Source organism: Nicotiana sylvestris, chromosome 7, assembly GCF_000393655.2.
Source record: "Nicotiana sylvestris chromosome 7, ASM39365v2, whole genome shotgun sequence".
NCBI lineage: Eukaryota > Viridiplantae > Streptophyta > Magnoliopsida > Solanales > Solanaceae > Nicotiana > Nicotiana sylvestris.
This window is the reverse complement of record NC_091063.1, coordinates 24,375,642-24,394,152: the sequence shown is the minus strand read 5'-3', so window position 1 is coordinate 24,394,152 and position 18,511 is coordinate 24,375,642. Positions and strand designations below refer to the sequence as shown.

The following is an 18,511-nucleotide window of genomic DNA, read 5'->3' as shown; positions in this document are numbered from 1 at the left end:
TATATATATATATATATATATATATATATATATATATATATATATATCAAATGCAAAGTTAATTAATCTTTGATTAAACTTATTTAATAATTTCTTTTTTGCGAATATTTCAAACTGTGATAGGTCGCATAGAACGACAATTCTCATGTAGTTCTAAAATGCATCAAGCGAATTAAGCCAAAAAGAATCTAACTCGTAATCCATAGTTTAATTTTAGAAAGAAAAAACAAATACTAGGAAATTGGCGCAGTTTAATTATCATAATAGACAAATACATAGTTTACCCATCGACCTTATACCCAAATCCCTATTACACACCTCTTCACCACGGGCAATTTTTTACGCACCTAATCTTTGTAGAATGTGTCTAAGACACACCACTTTTTTCTTACCCAGATTTCAAAGCATGTGTACTATCACGCACCAATAAAGTTGTGACACGTGTTACTGACTAATAATAAAAAAGATAGCACATAAAATTACAATTATATCCCCATCTTCTTCATTTTGTCCACTATAACTGCCATCATCAAGCATTTGTGCTCTTTCGATTCCTTCAATTAAAGCAAACGAGGTAGTAATAATAATTATTTGTAAACTCACCCATTAACAAAATCAAAGAATGTGCTTATTTGGAAAAGCTTGAGCTAAGCTTTAATAGTTGGACTTTTTTAAAAAAAATTCACCCTTTTAGAAATTTAACTTAGCCACGGCAAAGCTCAAGTCTGGAGAAAAGAAGAATCTTCTGTACATAAGTTTAAGTCTAGCTTTAATGGTTGTTGGAGCTACAAATTTTTTAATTCTAATTACAATTTCTCAACAAAAAAAAAACGACAAAGCTAAGGACTAATCAACAAGAGAGATATGAGAAATTTTGGTGGGTCTACTTGAGAAGAAGTAATCGAGGGGAGAGAAGTGAGTCTAAGCATCAAGGAGTAGTTATGGCAGATTTAATGTTTTTAAACAAGGAAGAAGATGACCCTATTTTAGATTTAAAAAAAATAAAAAATTGACATCTGATATAAAAATTTTCATGTTCACATGATTCATTTGTTGGTAAAAACACGCATTGACCATGTGGGCAAAGTGGTATGTCTTAGACACACCTTACAAAGGTTGGGTGTGTAAAAGATTGCCCGTAGTGAAAAGTTATGTAATGGGGATTTGGGTGTAATTGGTAAATTATATATTTTGCCTTATTAAATATTAATCCTTTCCCACCTTCTCTCTAAAAAAACAAATTATTCCTGGCCCACAGCTACTCCGTAAAAATAAAAAAAATAAAGTAAAAAAGAGGTAAAAAAAAGACGTACTAGCAATTAACTTCACGTTTCACTGAGTGCGTCGGCAGATCTGGGCGGGACTGTGGATTCCCAAACGCGTCACGGCTGTTGAAAAAGCAGAAGAGAGAGAAATAGCTGATCTCCATTCCACACTCTCATTCATCTCCTGCTATTGGTCTCTACTACTAACAATTTACACACTCCAAAAAAACAAAAAAAATTCCCACTCATAAGGGGAACACAGAGGAGGACCAATGGCGTTGAATCGATCAGCATGTAGTCCGAAGGTGTTGAAAGCAGTATTGGGTTTAATGGCAATAAGCTTAGCAGCCTATATTTTGGGTCCACCTTTGTATTGGCACTTAATGGAAGGCATAGCTGCTGCTTCTTCTTCAGTTACTACTTGCCCTCCTTGTAATTGTGATTGCAATTCTGAACCCTTCTTTTTCATTCCTCCAGGTACCCACATTTGCCCCTGATCTGCTCTTATATCTTGCCCTTAACTAAGAAGATTTTTTACATTTTGTGAATATGGTTATTTAAAAACCCGTTTTGTTAATCTTCTCACTTACTTAAAGACCCATTTTGTGAATCTGGCCACTTTGTTAAAGACCCACTTGTGAATCTGGGCATTTGATTGAAAGATCTCAATAGTTTGTTTTGATCTGCTTTCTAAATGAAGCGGAACTCTAATTCATTGCCACTGTCTTGCTTTCTATATTCTGATAGCTGCAGATATGGAATCAAAATACTGCTAAAATACCTCCACGGATTCAAACTTATGGTTCTGAACTTCTAATCTCGGGCCAAATTAGGGAATTCCTTATTGGTTCAATAATTATCAGGCTTTTTTATAGTTCTTAGCAATATTTGTATGCCTTGATTCATGAATGTGCTAACCAAAATTAAAATATTCCCCAAATCGTCCTGCTTGTTGGTACATGTAGTTTTGCGATTTTGGGAGAAAGGGCATTTTGTTATTAACATTGAAGAATGAATAAACATACTATATAGTCAAACCTCTCTATAACAACATCCTTATATAACAACACTTCATTATAAAAGCCAAGTTATTTCGGAACTAAATTTCATGTTATGTTATGATATATGTTTTCTAGAACAACAATTCGCTATAATATCCTATCTAGAACAATTGAGGCTCTTATAGAGAGGTTTGACTATTAGTTTTCCTCTTATTACTCATGCTATCTTGAAGTCAAGGCTTAATATGGTTAACTAGTCATGTACTGTGGAATTGTCATTTCCTATGATCTGGACACCATGTCTTTTTTTGTGAGACTTGTTTAGAGTATCTGGTTAAATGAGGAAATTGGTTTGTCAACAATTGCTTGAATTGACATCTTACTTTGTTTGTCGTGCAGGTTTGAGCAATGCTTCTTTGACAGGTTAGTATCATGAGATATGCATTTATTTGATTTTCTTTGATTAAGATATAATTTATTCTGTAATCTGCTGCAAGATTAGTGTTTTTATCGAGGCATTATTTTCTTCTTCTAGATGTTGTCCGATGGCACTTACCTTTCTTAGCATTGAGATCATCGATACTTTTTCATGATTTTACCATTCTAGGAATTAAGGTGTAGTATTTCAGGTTTGAACCTAAATGTTATCAAACCGTTCTAGGTTGGTGTTGTCAAATGCTTTCTCCCTCTAAAGTTGGTAGACTCCATAAGTACCTTGATGTAAACGGACCTACTGATGATATATTAGTGATGTTTTCTAATCAGGTTTGTGCTGTATGTCGTTAGTAACCAGTCTTCGACTAATTAAGTAAATCCTTATGTTCTCTTTGCCTGCATCTGTTGAGATGTTGAACGATTCCTTGATTGGAACGTTTTACGTTACACATGAAAATGTGAGCATTGACCTTAAAAACATATGTGCTGATATATCCCTTGGTTTTCTCTTGAATGACCTGACATTGTTTTCGACTGTTAAAGGATCCCTTGATCGGGAGTTGGGACAACTGCATTTAACATGAAAATGACAGTAGATGGATATAAAATTACAAGAACTCAATAGATCATAAAATTCAGTACAAGTTTTCCTCCTAGAAATTCCATGACCATTCCCGTCACTAGCCTGATAACAACTTCAAAGAGTTTTCAGACATGCCTTCCTTCTTCACTCTCTATCTTTTTCTCCTCAGTTTCTCTGTTCCTTCCCTCAGTGTGAAATTTACTTTGGCTACTAAGACAAGAGCACTCATATTTTGGGACAGTAAGTGAGCCATCTCGTTTTTGTTGAAGTCTAAATGAATAAAACATGAATTGCAATTATCTTAAATTGTGAAATCATTTGAGGAGACTTATGGCGGTTATCTTCTTTATACATGTGAGATTTTTGTTTAATTTTCTTTAAACGGACAAGAAAGAGAAATAGTTCGTATGAGTTTATGTTCAGATTCATCTCATCTGTGTAACATTTCCTTTTTTTTTATTTTTAAAATAGATGATAACTTGTACATTTGACGAATAGTCTCTTAGTCTTAGTTAGCTTTTGGTGCGCTATGAAGATCATGTCTGAATAGAAGCTTGAGTGACATTTGTATAGAACTATTTATTTATTAGGGTGGTGTCCAAGCCACAACTTGACTATTCCACTAGGTACCTGCTCCTTCCCATCATCGTAGGTACCAAGTAACTTATCCACTAGGCTTAAGCAGATGGAAAGGAATCACTATAGTGCTTTTTGTCTTTGTTGAGACATGAATCTTGGTCTACAACGCTTGCGTCTATTTCATTGACTAGTAGGGCACACTCTTGGGTGCCATTTGTAGAGAGCCATATAGTTGTGTAGGTTCTATAGCATGCAGCTTGTATATCGGACTTTTTCTCACATTAATAAAATTATTTAACTTTTAAAGAAAAAGGTAGAGGATATCTTATGACTAGAGACATGAGACTTTTTAGTACTTGGTAGGTGAAAATTTTTCATTTTGAGAAAAGGACATTTTGAGCATCGTTGTTGTAAACACATTTATTAGTTGCATATGCCAAACAAACATCTCAAAAGTGATGGTTGAGTTTGAGGACTTATGCCATGATTTATTCGATTCTGTTATGCGTTGGAATTGTGCAAATCTCTTGATGATCTGCAACTCTGCAGTGATTGACATCTTAATAAGCTGAACATGTTCAAAATATCCTAGAGTAAATGTGAATTTTCTTTCCAACCTATCAAAAAAATGTGAATTTCTTCGCTTTAACAACAAACCTCGTATATTTTTGTTCTTTCATTCTAGTAGCCATTAACTCTTCTTTTTGAGGATTGAAATCTATATTTTTTTACTTGAGATCTAAAATCTTGGATTTCCATTCTTATTTCAATGTTTTGCAGATTGTGCCAAGCGTGATCCAGATGTTGGTGAAGACACAGAAAAGAACTTTGCTGACTTGTTGTCTGAGGAACTTAAATTGCGAGAAGCTGAAGCCTTGGAAAATCAGCGGAAGGCTGACATGGCACTCCTTGAAGCAAAAAAGTTGACATCCCAATATATGAAAGAGGCAGACAAGTGCAATTCTGGAATGGAGACATGTGAAGAGGCAAGAGAAAAAGCTGAGATAGCTTTATTGGCACAAAAGAAACTCACTGCTACATGGGAGATGAGGGCACGCCAAAAAGGATGGAAAGAAGGGGCAGCCAAGTCTCACACTCAATCCCAGGGAAATGTACAGACTATGTAACATCGCCATGGCCTCAAGTAGCATATCTCCACTTGATCTGGTGCCAGGTTCTGGTGGCAACAAAGTTGTCTATAGTTAAATCTCAGCTCAAAATGTGTCGTCACACTAATGGATTCCATCTGTTTTGAACTGTACACCCAAGTTTAGTGTAGAGGCCACTATATTATTTCTATCTCTATATATCTAGTCATCTGAAACAGATTGCCGTTACACTGTAAGGCAAAGCCTTTCTATTTATCCTGCTGTGTTAAAATTCCACTAGTAAAATTTTGAGTGTAGATTGTCGTCAACTGCCATACAAATTTTCATCTGTAAGATTGTCATTTATCATCCTTCTATATCCGTGGAGATGAAGGTAAATCATGAAGTACCGTCGTATTTATACATGTTTTTGAGGCTGGTGAAAGCAATTCTGACATGCTAGCTGATTTACCTGCTATGCTGAAGGAGACAAAGTTGAGATGATTCTCAATTTCTCTCCCTAGGTCACTTGAACCTTGTCTCTATATTCTGGCACCAAGTTTGGAGACAGATTACTAACACAGCAATAGAAATGCAGATCAACTCTAGTAGAGATTAGCATATCTGAGCAAAGGGAGTGGGAACATAACTCTCAATTCTCGAGTTACTAATATTTTACAATCACCCAAATTATGTATCGTCGCAGAGGCTTTAATGCATTACAAGGACTGGAACAATGTCTATGAATTTGCAGCAAGTTCGTATTTCTTGATAGGTCTCATGTATAAAACTTCAATTTCAAGTTCCCTGTATTCCTGGATCAGAAAAAAAAAAGGCAGAAAGATGGCTGAGTTCTGGATCCACCAACGTTGGCTCACTTTACTAAGCTATACTGCTTTGAAAGACCAAGTTCACCTTGGTCAAGCACAACTTCAGAGTAGGGATATGGTATACCATACATAAAGCGAGTTAAAGATGAAAACAAAATCCAAAAATCATAACATATGATAAATATAAGCGAATATCACCATAACACACCTTGTGTACAACCCTTGAACCACACTCAAAAGCGCATAAACTCTCATTTATGCAAGAAAAAAGGGAATCTCCCTTCCATTCGAGGGGATATTAAAGTGGAATTATCATACCTATATTTATTTTACTTCGAATGATACATTCAAATGAGTGTTACAAAATATTGCAAAAGCAAAAGCACACATCTTAACAGACACCTCAGCTCAGTGAGAAACTCAAAACCAATTCAGTGACAACACATTGTCGTTCCATGCAATGTTTTCTTCGAGATTGAGTTGGTGTTTAATGTACCGCTTGTCTAGCCTATGCTTTGCAAGTCTACATAGGGTACACGATCGAAAAGAATGCGTGGGATGGATGCCCCAACAGAAGAGCAATGCTCTACTTGTACACAGGATTGAAAAATAAACTCTACTTTCATTCGGAACACTTTACAATTGTTAGCGACTCACAATTATTTTAGGTGACCAACATACACAAGCTAAGTTGAATGAAAACTAGTTATACATACGAAAAGAAAAGTTATTTAAATTTGCAAAAATTTAAAAACATTTGAAAACTTAAAGATTATTCTTTCTTGTTTTTTGGTGGAAAATTTGTTTTGTAAAAATTGAATTTGCGAAAAAATATTTTTGTGAATTAAAATAAATAAAAAATGAGGGCCCAATAAGAAAGGAGTGAGACTCATTCTAGGTTAGACAAGCCCAAATCCAACCTAGCCGTTTGGTGATTTCGGACCCCAATTCCGATTGGCCTGCTAAGATGAATTGAAATTGAGTCGTCGATTTCTTCGGCCAAATTCCATTGAATGACCACCACTTATACAGCAGTGGTTAGGCCTGTCATGTTATATGGAACTGAATGTTGGCCGGTAAAGAACTTACACATTCAGAAGATGAAAGTAGCAGAGATAAGGATGTTGAGGTGGATGTGCGGGCATACAAGGATGAATAAGATTAGGAATGAAGATATTCGAGAGAAGGTGGGCGTGACCCCCATGGAGGACAAAATGCGGGAAGTAAGACTCAGATGGTTCGGGCACATTCAGAGGAGGAGCACTGATGCACCGGTGAGGAGGTGTGCGACTGGCTGTAGTGGGCATGCGGAGAGGTAGAGGACGACCTAAGAAGTATTGGTGAGAGGTGATCAGACATGATATGACGCGACTTAGGATTACGGAGGACATGACCCTTGACAGAGAATTATGGAGGTCGAGCATTAAGGAGGTTGTGGGTTAGGGGAAAGTTATGAATATTTTTACAGCACAATAGAGTGAGACTAGCCAGTTAGGAGTTAGACTGAGAATGTCATTGGTCGTCTATGGATGCAGGGCTTTACCTACTAGTTTTACTATACCAGTCATCTGTTTCGTATTTCGTATTCTGTATTTCATATCTCTTATTATGCTGTTATTTTATTATGCATTTTTATGGTACTAATATATCGGCTCCTGTTGTTTTTTTGAGCCGAGGGTCTCCTGGAAACAGCCTCTCTACCCTTCGGGTAGGGTTAAGGTCTGCGTACATATTACCCTCCCCAAGGTCTGCGTACATATTACCCTCCCCAAGGTCTGCGTACATATTACCCTCCCCAAGGTCTGCGTACATATTACCCTCCCCAGACCCCACTTGTGGGATTATACTGGCTCGTGTTGACCACCACTCTTCCTCTTCCTCACCTCCATCTCCTCCATTGTCCTCCTCGGGATCTCTTTCTCCAGCCAGATTCATCTCTGTACGTTACTCTCCTCATATATATCTCTCCGATTTTGTCTTTCGTGAAACAAAAACCCTAATTCCCCTTTTTTCCTGTAATTATTTAGGTAAAAATGAGAAACAGGAGTTGTGAATTGGTTGTAATGATTTATCTCTTAGCTCCCCACTGCTTAATGAAAGCTAAAGTTCCGATTTGTTATATAGCTCTTTTATATTCTTCACTAGTTAATTTATAAACTTAATTTATTTACCTTTATGATACTGCTTCTTGAGTTGTAATGGTCTCCCAATATGGCTTTGAGTATTGCTTATCAGTTTCTGTTACATTTTCATTGGATAAAGGAGATTTTTTTAAAATGAAAGCTAAAGAAGATAAAATTTATGCATGTTTGTATTTTTCGAGCTGACCGTTACCAGGATGCTACTTGCTAAGATGCATACATTATGGGTTCTACTAATGTTTAATTTGCTTCTGGAAGGTTAAAAACACTAGGTGATTTCTTCATCTGCCTAAGTTTTGGTGGGCAAAGTTACCCGACACTTGTGGTGCTGGGACTCCTGAGAGGTAACAGTTACTCGCTAGAATAACCGAGATGCACGCAAGCTGGCCTGGACATCTCAGTCATAAAAAATATTTGCTTCTAGATTTGGGGGTTTATAGTATGTGTTGGAATAGAAGGAAGCAGACTGAAAATTTAGTTTATGTTCCACTTGAAACATTTTCATTTCGCTTGCTGCGCGAATTTTATGTTTGATTCAGTATGATGTTGAACGAAGAGGGGGAACAGACCCCCCTCCATTTTTCTGTTTGTGTGATAGCCTGATAGGGAGAGACAGACCCTTCAGAGACAAAATAAGAGCAGTGAGTCTTTGTGGATAAGTACCAAGATATTGAGCAATAGACTTGCTCTTTCAAAAGAGACAACATTGAAAAACTAAATTTACAAGAAGAGACTGGAATTGCATTGCATTGTCAAAAAAGATCATAATATTCCTATAATACAACTGTTCTAAACTGTGAGGGATAGAAACTAGATATATGTTTTCTTGCACCCAAGGGTGTGGCCTCGTAGTAGACTAGTTGTCAATGAAGTAGGCAGAGAATTATGGGGTGTTAGGTTCAAATCCCATCAAAGACAAAAAACACAAGGTGTGCTGGTGAGATATATAAGGTGCTGGTGGAATAGTCAGCTGCCTGCAAGCAGGCTAGGCTAGGACACTGTCATCATCCAAAAAAGAACTAGATTTATGTTTTCTTGCCATGTTTTTTCCCTTTTGGCTTTATGTTTCAACTTTGTTGTGCTGATGTACTTCAATAGTTGTTCTCTAGACGTCTTTTGCTCTTCTTCTATTTATTGCATTTAAACCTATTTTTCCTTGTAATTACGAAAAGTCGTTTACAGATAAGGAGAACATTGTATGACAGTATAGCATAGAGTACGATCATGGCTGTTGAGGCTTTTCCCAAAACAAAGTTGATGGCTGAAGTTGTTGATGATGATGATGATATGCCCTTAGTTTTCAAACGAAGTAGTACCACATCAAAGCAGAATCAGTCAAATTCATCATCTCAGAAACAGGATGGACGATCGGGGCGGCAAGCTTCTGATGTACGTTCTCCTAATGGCCAGAGCTCTAGTACTCTGAAAGTTAAGGCAGGCACCTCTTCTAAGGCTTCTCCGTCAGTTTCACCTTTCACTAATCCAAAAGCATGACCTTCATCAGGCAGGACATCTCCTGCACCAAACTCAAGGCCATCAGCCTCTGGGGGTAATCAGGCAAAAGATGTTATGTGCCAAAGCAAGCCATTAAACCAAAATCTGAACCTAATGATGAAGCTGAGGATTCTGAAGATGATAAACCATTGAGTGCTAGGCTTTCTTCTGGGTTATCTTAGAGCAATTCTAGTCATGCCAACAAAGTGCTTGGTACTTCAGCATCAGTTCAAAAGTCTAGATCTCCCAAAAAAGAGGATTCAGATGATGAAATTCCCTTAGCGTCAAGGTTTCAATTGAAGTCCAATGCAGGGGCTTCCACAAGCAAGTCTTCTAATTCTGAAGAAGTTAAGCCTAAAATTCGGCAAAATGGTTTGCCATCTACAACAGTTTTAAGTAAGAGACCGCCTGGTGATATAAAGTCTGCTGCTCAGGCTTCAGTTAAAAAGCCTAGGCTTTCTGATGCATCTACACCTGTTTCGAGTAAGCAAGCGTCTGTTAAACCTGAAAGAAAGACAGAGGATGACGACGATGACGTTCCTATATCTCAGAGAATTAAAAAGTCAGTAGCTTCAGCTAGTAAAGTGTCATCTGCTAAGAAAGCAACCAAAGTCGTTTCATCGTCAATGAAAAAAAAGAAGAAATTGAAGAAATCCAAGTACTCTAAGTCGTCGAAACTGCAGCCAAGCTCCGGTGAAGGGCAAAAATGGACTACATTGGTTCACAACGGTGTGATTTTTCCGCCTCCATACAAGCCTCATGGGGTTAAGATACTCTACAAGGGAAAGCCCGTAGATCTGACTCCAGAGCAGGAGGAGGTCTCAATCTGTCTCTGGCTGTTTGTGTCTCATTCAAGTCTTTGTGAATTTTTTCTCAGTACAGCAATTTCTTTCTGCCTGCAGGTTGCAACAATGTATGCCGTGATGTTAGACACTGATTACATGAGTAAACCGCAGTTCAAAGAGAATTTCATGAATGACTGGAGAAAAATACTAGGAAAAAATCATGTCATTCAAAATTTAGATGACTGTGATTTTACCCCAATATATGAGTGGCATCAAAGTGAGAAGGAGAAGAAGAAGCAAATGAGTACCGAAGTAAGTAAATGAATAAAACTATAAAGTTATGAAATATGAGAAGTTGTAGTTATTTTGTGACCTATACGGTGGTTTGTTCATTTTTCATATACTTTTCTACCTTCTAATTGCTGGTTAGCTTTCTGTATGAGTTGCGGAATAACTATCTTTTAAAACATTTCTTGTCTTGTTGATTCTCACAAAATGCTGAATTTGTTATAGCAGTTGTATGTTCTCATCCGATATAGCACAACTTATCCCAGCCAACTTTGCTCTGAAAAAGACATGGTTGCTTCATAGCGTCCAAATGCATGGATTTACTTTGTGTGGTGGATGTGTTACTTGCTAATCTCTTATGGTAGTATGTTATTTGTGTGGTAATTTTGTGTAGGCATTTGATGCCTACATTTGTCTGACCAGCATGAACATGGTGTTTCTGTCAACCTTCTAAAATAATTTTAGCTGCATTTGCTTAACCGAGAAGATTCGCGGCAGCTGTGCTTCATAGTTTATATTACCAACCTCTACCCATATCTATGCGCCATGGAGACTCTAAGTTCCAAATTGAGCATTGTTTTGCTTACTGCATAAAATGTGTAACTTCTATTGACATTTTTTAGTAGCTAATTCAAGATGGCACTTACCTTTCTTCCTCTTTATTGACGTTAAAGCTGGATGAATGTAGAATTTCATTTTCTATAGCAAGTGGAAGTCACTTAAGCACTACCCTTATTAGAGATCTAGGCAGAAATTCTATGATGGACCAAGTTCTTTGGGTCTGATCAAGTGGTGGTAACTATGTTTGTGGTTAACCTAGTAGCCAAGTACATAAAGCTTGTAAATGTTTAAATATTTTTCGGCCAAAAAAATGCCTATTTTGCAGGAGAAAAAGGCATTGAGAGAAGAGAAACTCAAGCAAGAAGAGAAGTACATGTGGGCTATTGTTGATGGTGTTAAGGAGAAGGTTGGTTCTGTTTATCATTAGTTTTTAGCATTATCTTGCTTTTATACATGATACTTTAAGCGAAATGACATGTGTTATCTTTTGTAAATTATGCAATGGGATTATAAGATGGTCTTATGTCTTATTTTCTGAAAAAGAAAAGGTCTCATGTCTTCCTTTTTTTTGGGGGATGTTCCTTCTCTTATGTCTTCCTTTTCTGGTGATGTGTCTTCTTTCTTTTTCAACATCATCTGCTTCTGTTCTGAGAATTTTAGCTTACGTTAGCAATGCGTTTATCCAGCTTGCAAAGTTTCTTGCTTGGAGGTCTGAAGCAGCCAATGATCTCTTATTTATTTTCATTTTTCTGTTCTGATGCTATTCCATGACATCCCCTTGACTGATCTTCAACAACTTTGAAGAGCTTTATTTCCTTTATTTTGTGTATAGTTAGAAGAACATCTTGTCTAGTTGATTCTTTGGTTCCATTCTTATGCTGTAACCTGCGCCATCAGTACATGCTTTTTTGACGTTAATTTTGTTTTCTAGCCGTGTGATATTGAGCCTCTTAGTTATCCCCAAATCTCAATCTTGAGCTTCCTTTCCTTTCAGTATGATATTCCAATATGGTGTTCTCGTTTCGTTCTTCACCCTGGTAGGTGTCCACCCCTAAAATCAGAAAAGCCCATGGTATAGTGAGCGAGATAACTTCCAAACCAAATGCGAATGGTCTGACCGTTTAGTTATGTGCAGGTTGGGAACTTTCGGGTTGAACCACCTGGACTCTTTCGTGGCCGTGGAGAACATCCAAAGGTAATTTTGACCTTATAACTGGCAAAAACAATCTACTATGTGCAGAGTGGTGTGTTTCTTGATGTTTTAGATACTTCAAGGTTTCACTGTGGTATTGATGGATGTTGCTTAATGGTACAGATGGGAAAGCTAAAGAGACGGATCCGGCCAAATGATATTACAATAAATATTGGAAAGGGTGCTCCAATACCGGAGTGCCCCATCCCTGGCGAAAGGTTTATTCATTCTCTCTCCTGTTATCCTGTTGAAAACAGCCTATCTTTGGAGGAGGTAAAGCTAGAATTTCACCTTCATTTATTTTTCTTCCCCTCGTTGGCTTGGCAGATGGAAGGAAGTAAGGCATGACAACACTGTAACATGGTTAGCTTTCTGGAATGACCCTATCAATCCAAGAGAATTCAAATACGTTTTCCTGGCAGCCAGTAGTTCCTTGAAAGGGCAAAGCGATAAAGAGAAGTATGAGAAAGCAAGGCGCTTAAAGGTACAATGAAAGCAATTGGCAAACTTCTGATCGATGAATGTTTCTTTTTTTAATTGTGACTGGTTGCACATGGATGATTGGTAGCTGTAACCGTCTCTTGGTTGCAGGATTACATTGAAGGCATTAGATCTGCATATACAAAGGATTTTACAAGTAAAGATCCTGTGAAGCGTCAGATCGCAGTTGCAACTTATCTTATTGATAGCTCTGAGGACAGGGAATGAGAAGGTACCAGGAAGGCAGGAAACACTAGCTTTTTATTTTTTCCCAGATATTTAGCTAGGAGCAGCATAGATTTCAAAAATAGTCTAAAAATTCCAAAGCTTGTTGCTGATGCTGGTTTAGGTCATGTCTCTTTTAGAAGCATTTCAAGCTGCATCGAAGCAGGAAATTTTAGCAATATATGTTACTTTCCTCTTTCCAATTGAATTAAGTTTACCAAGGGATACTAGCAAACCACATCACTAATAAAGAAAACACAAAGCAAAATAATTTTATCAGAGATCAATTTATCCAGAAGTACAGAATATGAGAGATCAGTATTCCAGTTTTTAGTATTATTTCTATGAAGCACCCATGCTTTTGCCTGCAGAGGCATGGAACAGTGCTAAGGTTGTTTAGTATTCTTAGTCATACTTCGATGCGGTGCAGGATGACGACGAAGCTGATACAGTTGGTTGTTGTACTTTAAAAGTAGAGAATGTAGAACCAGTACCTCCAAAAATATTTTGAAGGTATTATGGTTTTATCCAACAAAAGCTAAATTTGAAGAGCTCTAGGAAACTCGTTTACAGTTTCGTAGTCTCGTGCAATTAATTATTATGCATAGAATTGACTTTGCTTCGTTCAGTTCGATTTTCTTGATAAAGATTCTATCAGGTATCAGAATGAGGTGGCTGTGTATGAGCCAGTTTTCAAAGCTATTCAACTGTTCCGAAGTGGTTAGTAAATGCTGCTTCTGTGCTAGAATGTTTTCTTTAACCTTTTTCCTTCATGAAATACATTGATACACTTAACTGTTGATTTCAGGAAAAAAGGGCGGTGATGATCTTTTTGACAAGCTTGACACGAGTAAGCTTAATGCTCATCTAAAGGAACTCATGCCAGACCTGACTGCAAAAGTATTTCGTACATATAATGCATCTGTTACACTGGAGCAGCAAGTAAGTTGCTTTCTAGGACTGGAAGTTCTGTTTGACTACTGGGTTACCTGTGACTAGATGATGGTTTCAGATCATCTGACCTGTATATAAAATCTAAAAAAGAAGCCTCCCCACCAACCCCCCCAAAAAAAGGTTACTGTTTGTCAGCCGGAGGTATTTGGCTGTCAACTACTCAACTTACTGCAACTCTTCTCCCTAATCGGGTGTTCGGGTGTGAACTAGCAATCAGAGGCAGAGTTACCCCTCTTCCCTAAAAAAGAGGGAAGGTTGCGGTACTGTCTCTCGAATATTTGCTGATGACATAGTCCTAATCGACGAGACACGACGCGGCGTCAGCGAGAGGTTAGAGGTATGGAGACATACCCTTGAGTCCAAAGGTTTCAGGTTGAGCAGGACGAAGACGGAATACCTTGAGTGCAAATTTGGGGCAGAGCCGACGGAAGCGGGAGTGGAAGTGAGGCTTGATTCTCAAGTCATCCCTAAGAGGGGTAGTTTCAAGTACCTGGGGTCGTTTATTCAGGGGTCCGGGGAGATCGACGAGGATGTCACACACCGTATAGGGGTGGGGTGGATGAAATGGAGGTTAGCGACGGGAGTCCTGTGTGACAAGAAAGTGCCACTGTTACTGAAAGGTAAATTTTATAGGGCAGTGGTTAGGCCTGCTATGTTGTATGGGACCGAGTGTTGGCCGGTGAAGATCTCACACATCCAGAGGATGAAAGTTGCAGAGATGAGGATGTTGAGGTGGATGTGCGGGCATACAAGGAAGGATAAGATTAGAAATGAAGATATTCGAGAGAAGGTGGGTGTGGCCCCCATGGAGGACAAGATGCGGGAAGCAAGACTCAGATGGTTCGGGCACATTCAGAGGAGGAACACTGATGCACCGGTGAGAAGGTGTGAACGACTGGCGGTGGTGGGTACGAGGAGAGGTAGAGGGAGACCTAAGAAGTATTGGGGAGAGGTGATCAGGCAGGATATGGCGCGACTTAGGGTTACTGAGGACATGGCCCTAAACAGGGAATTGTGGAGATCCAGAAGATGAAAGTAGCAGAGATGAGGATGTTGAGGTGGATGTGCGGGCATACAAGGATGGATAAGATTAGGAATGAAGATATTCGAGAGAAGGTGGGTGTGGCCCCCATGGAGGACAAGATGCGGGAAGTAAGACTCAGATGGTTCGGGCACATTCAGAGGAGGAGCACTGATGCACCGGTGAGGAGGTGTGAGCGACTGGCTGTAGTGGGCACGCGGAGAGGTAGAGGAAGACCTAAGAAGTATTGGGGAGAGGTGATCAGACATGGCGCGACTTAGGATTACTGAGGACATGGCCCTTGATAGGGAATTATGGAGGTCGAGCATTAAGGTTGTAGGTTAGGGGAGAGTGTGAATATTTCTACAGCACAATAGAGTGAGACTATCCAGTTAGGAGTTAGACTAGGAATGTCATTGGTCGTCTATTGATGCAGGGCTTTACCTTCTAGTTGTACTATACCAGCCATCTATTTCGTATTTCGTATTTCGTATTCTGTATTTCATATTTCATATCTCTTATATATTGTTGTTATTTTTATTACGCATTTTTATGGTACTAATATATCATCTCCTATTGCTTTTTTGAGCCGAGGGTCTCCTGGAAACAGCCTCTCTACCCTTCGGGGTAGAGGTAAGGTCTGCGTACATATTACCCTCCCAGACCCCACTTGTGGGATTATACTGGGTCGTTGTTGTTGTTGTTGTTCAGGTTGCACAAAAATTGTAATAGGAGGATGAATATGCTTGGGTTGACTAATAAGTTCGGTCAGAGTTGGATAATTCAGAGAAGGTCCACTTATCCATTTATGTTCCGTTTGAGTTTGTTTGCTTCGGGTTAAAGTTGGATAACGCGCTGAGCTAAAGTTGTTTGTGCTTGGTTTATTACTAACGACCTGCTTGGTTTTCTTAGGAAACTTGATGAGCTATACTATGTGGTACTCTTTCTCTGTCTGCTTTTCAGTATCTAAGCTCAGTTTTTCCAGGAGAATGGATGATAGATGAACATGTTACTTAAAGAATTAAAATAGGATGGTTGAAATAGAGAAGTGTCTCCTGAGTGTTATGTGAGTTCTATAGAATAGCTGTAAGATGGACAATGTTATGTGAGAGTGAATCTTGGACTTGGGCCTCTAAGGCCCAACCTATCTGCAAGATGGGTGTCGCGGAGATGCGAATGTTAAATGGAAGTGTGGTCATACAAGATTAGAGAAGATCAGAAATACTCACATTCGATAAAAGGTGCAAGTAACGCACATAATTGATAAAATGAGAGAGGGTCGCTTAAGATGGTTTTATCATGTCTTATGTCGACCTCCAGATGTAGCTGTCTTTAGGTGTGAAACCATGATGATTGAAGGTGTTAAAAATGGGACAAGGTAGACCTAGAGTTACATTGAAAGAAGTCCCAAAAGACCTACAATCTCTTGGAATCCATGTAGACCTGGTGAATAATAAGGCATAATGGAAGGAAAAAACCCATATAGACGATACCAGTTAGTTGGGTGCTAAATTTTCGTTATCTTGGTATACGTTTTTTTAGGTCTAATGTTTGCTGAGAGTCTTCTAGTCTTGTTAGAAATGTATATACCATTAGAAAATGTAGATAATTTTAGTGCTAGAGAACCTACATTTTTTAATTTTGGATAGATTGATTGCATGCAGCGACATGAATAGTGAGGATTCAAATAGCCAACCCTAACTAGCTTGGGATTTAGGTGTTGTTTTCTTGATGTGGCATACTTTTGAATAGTATAGCAGAAATGGATGTTAAGATAGATGTGCGATTACACAAAGATTAGATAAGTTAGAAATGATCCATTCAACAACAGTATAATTAGCTTATATAGAGTAATAGAGGATAAAATGAGAAAAGGTTGTCATAACAAGATGTGTATTACTTGAGATCAGCAACACAAACATCTTGGAGCATGTCCTGATCTGCCGCAAAACATTGGTTGTGCTAATGGCTAACAAGAAAACGTGCGAAGTCTTCGATGAATACAGGGAATTGAGCAACAATATTGGCATCACCATACTTTGAACCATCTTAATTCCAAAGGCAGCCTGCATGGTGATTAGTACTAGTGTATTACTTCAAAAAGGAAGCAAGGAGAAGAAGTGAACGAGACTCAGAGTTTGTTAATTTTTCTTAGAAATGAGGGTGGCTCCATATAGTCGATTCAAACTAGTTTGGATTGAGTCTTAGTTATATGCTTTTGAATAGTTTTTATCTTAATAAATGGATGCTTACTTTGTCTAAAATATTTTCAGTTTGAGTCTGATGATAGATAATTTCAACTAGAAGTGGAAGTTTTCTGGAGTAGTCATATTATTGTCAATGCAAGGTCCTGCTAAATTTACTAAAGGGCCACTTTTGTTTTGTATGTATCTGCAGTTTCTTTTTAACACTGTCAGAGCCCTGAAGATTGGGAAATTTGTTGATATTCTCGTCTTTTTATAAAATGTACAAATACTGTTCTTGGTTGTCGCAAATGAATGGATGTTACTATTGGTTTTATGCAAAATTACTGATTACGTTCAAGTCCATTTAAGAATGGAGCAGTCGTTCACTCTCAACTTGTTAGTTTAATTGGGGAAAAGATGTTTGTTTTCTGATTGTAGTTGAAGTATGCGGTTATCCATGCTTGTGTAACTGGTAATGGAGATCCATTATGCCTTTCTCATTACCAGTGCACAAAATTTTGTTTCTCTGGTGCTGATTTGAATTGCTACTGATGGCAGTTGACCAAGCTGACACAAGGTGGAGAGCTCGCTGAGAAAGTTGCAGTATATAATTTGGCAAATAAAGAGGTGAGACTTCCATGAAGAATAGTACTAGTTCTGATATGGACACTGGTGATAAATATTTCAGTTATTATATCTATGTTTCTTGTTGCAGGTTGCAATAATTTGTAATCACCAGCGTAGTGTTTCAAAGTCGCATAGTGTACAAATTTCAAAGTTGAATGAGAAGATAGATGAATTAAAGGTGATTACTTTTGTTATCAGTGTTCATTGTCTCTAGTCCATTTCTCTCTGATAAGTTACCTTATATAATGCGAGTGGCTATTTTCCCCCCTTCCAATAGAAGAGAATTGAATGTTGATTGATGATATTTTATCTGCAGTTCAATTGTAGCCAAGTAAAATTTGCATTTACTTTAGATTGTAATTGTCTTATAGGCTCTTTTGGAAGAATTCAAAGTGGATTTTGCTCGGGCCAAAAAAGGGAAGCCTCCATTGAAGAACGTGGCGGGTGCATTGCATAGGCCAAATGGCATCCTCCGGAAGGCATAAATGCCATATGGGCAAGTGAAAGAGGTCTTTTCTCTATCCTCAGGTGCAATGGAGATCTGATTGTAACCTGAATACCCATCCAGAAAACAGAAGTGTGAACTCCCTGTCAGTCTGTCTAGCATCTGATCAATGAAGGGAAGTGGGAAGTGGTCCTTCCGGGTGGCCTGATTTAACTTTCTGTAGTCCATGCAAATTCTCCAGCCCGTGACGGTTCTCGTCGAGATCAGTTCATTATTATCATTTTTGACTACCGTTATGCCACCCTTTTTAGGCACACATTGAACCGGGCTA

General features: G+C 38.3%; 1 protein-coding gene and 1 pseudogene across 1 annotated transcript; both read left to right on the top strand.

Moving 5' to 3' along the window:
* Positions 1-1,329: 1,329 nt before the first annotated feature.
* On the top strand, positions 1,330-5,280 carry LOC104240395 (uncharacterized). Its single transcript, XM_009795235.2, has 3 exons — positions 1,330-1,742; positions 2,666-2,689; positions 4,644-5,280. Exons 1-3 carry the CDS (start codon positions 1,538-1,540, stop codon positions 4,988-4,990), a joined length of 576 nt encoding a protein of 191 aa, XP_009793537.1. The 5' UTR covers positions 1,330-1,537; the 3' UTR covers positions 4,991-5,280.
* Positions 5,281-6,702: 1,422 nt separating this feature from the next.
* LOC104240394 (DNA topoisomerase 1 alpha-like) lies at positions 6,703-18,220 on the top strand (annotated as a pseudogene).
* Positions 18,221-18,511: the final 291 nt, after the last annotated feature.

Coding starts and splice junctions, on each gene's coding strand:
- LOC104240395 (XM_009795235.2), top strand. CDS start 1,538: ATGGCGTTGAATCGATCAGCATGTAGTCCGAAGGTGTTGAAAGCAGTA. Junction 1,743..2,665: donor CTTCTTTTTCATTCCTCCAG/GTACCCACATTT, acceptor TTTGTCGTGCAG/GTTTGAGCAATGCTTCTTTG. Junction 2,690..4,643: donor GAGCAATGCTTCTTTGACAG/GTTAGTATCATG, acceptor AATGTTTTGCAG/ATTGTGCCAAGCGTGATCCA.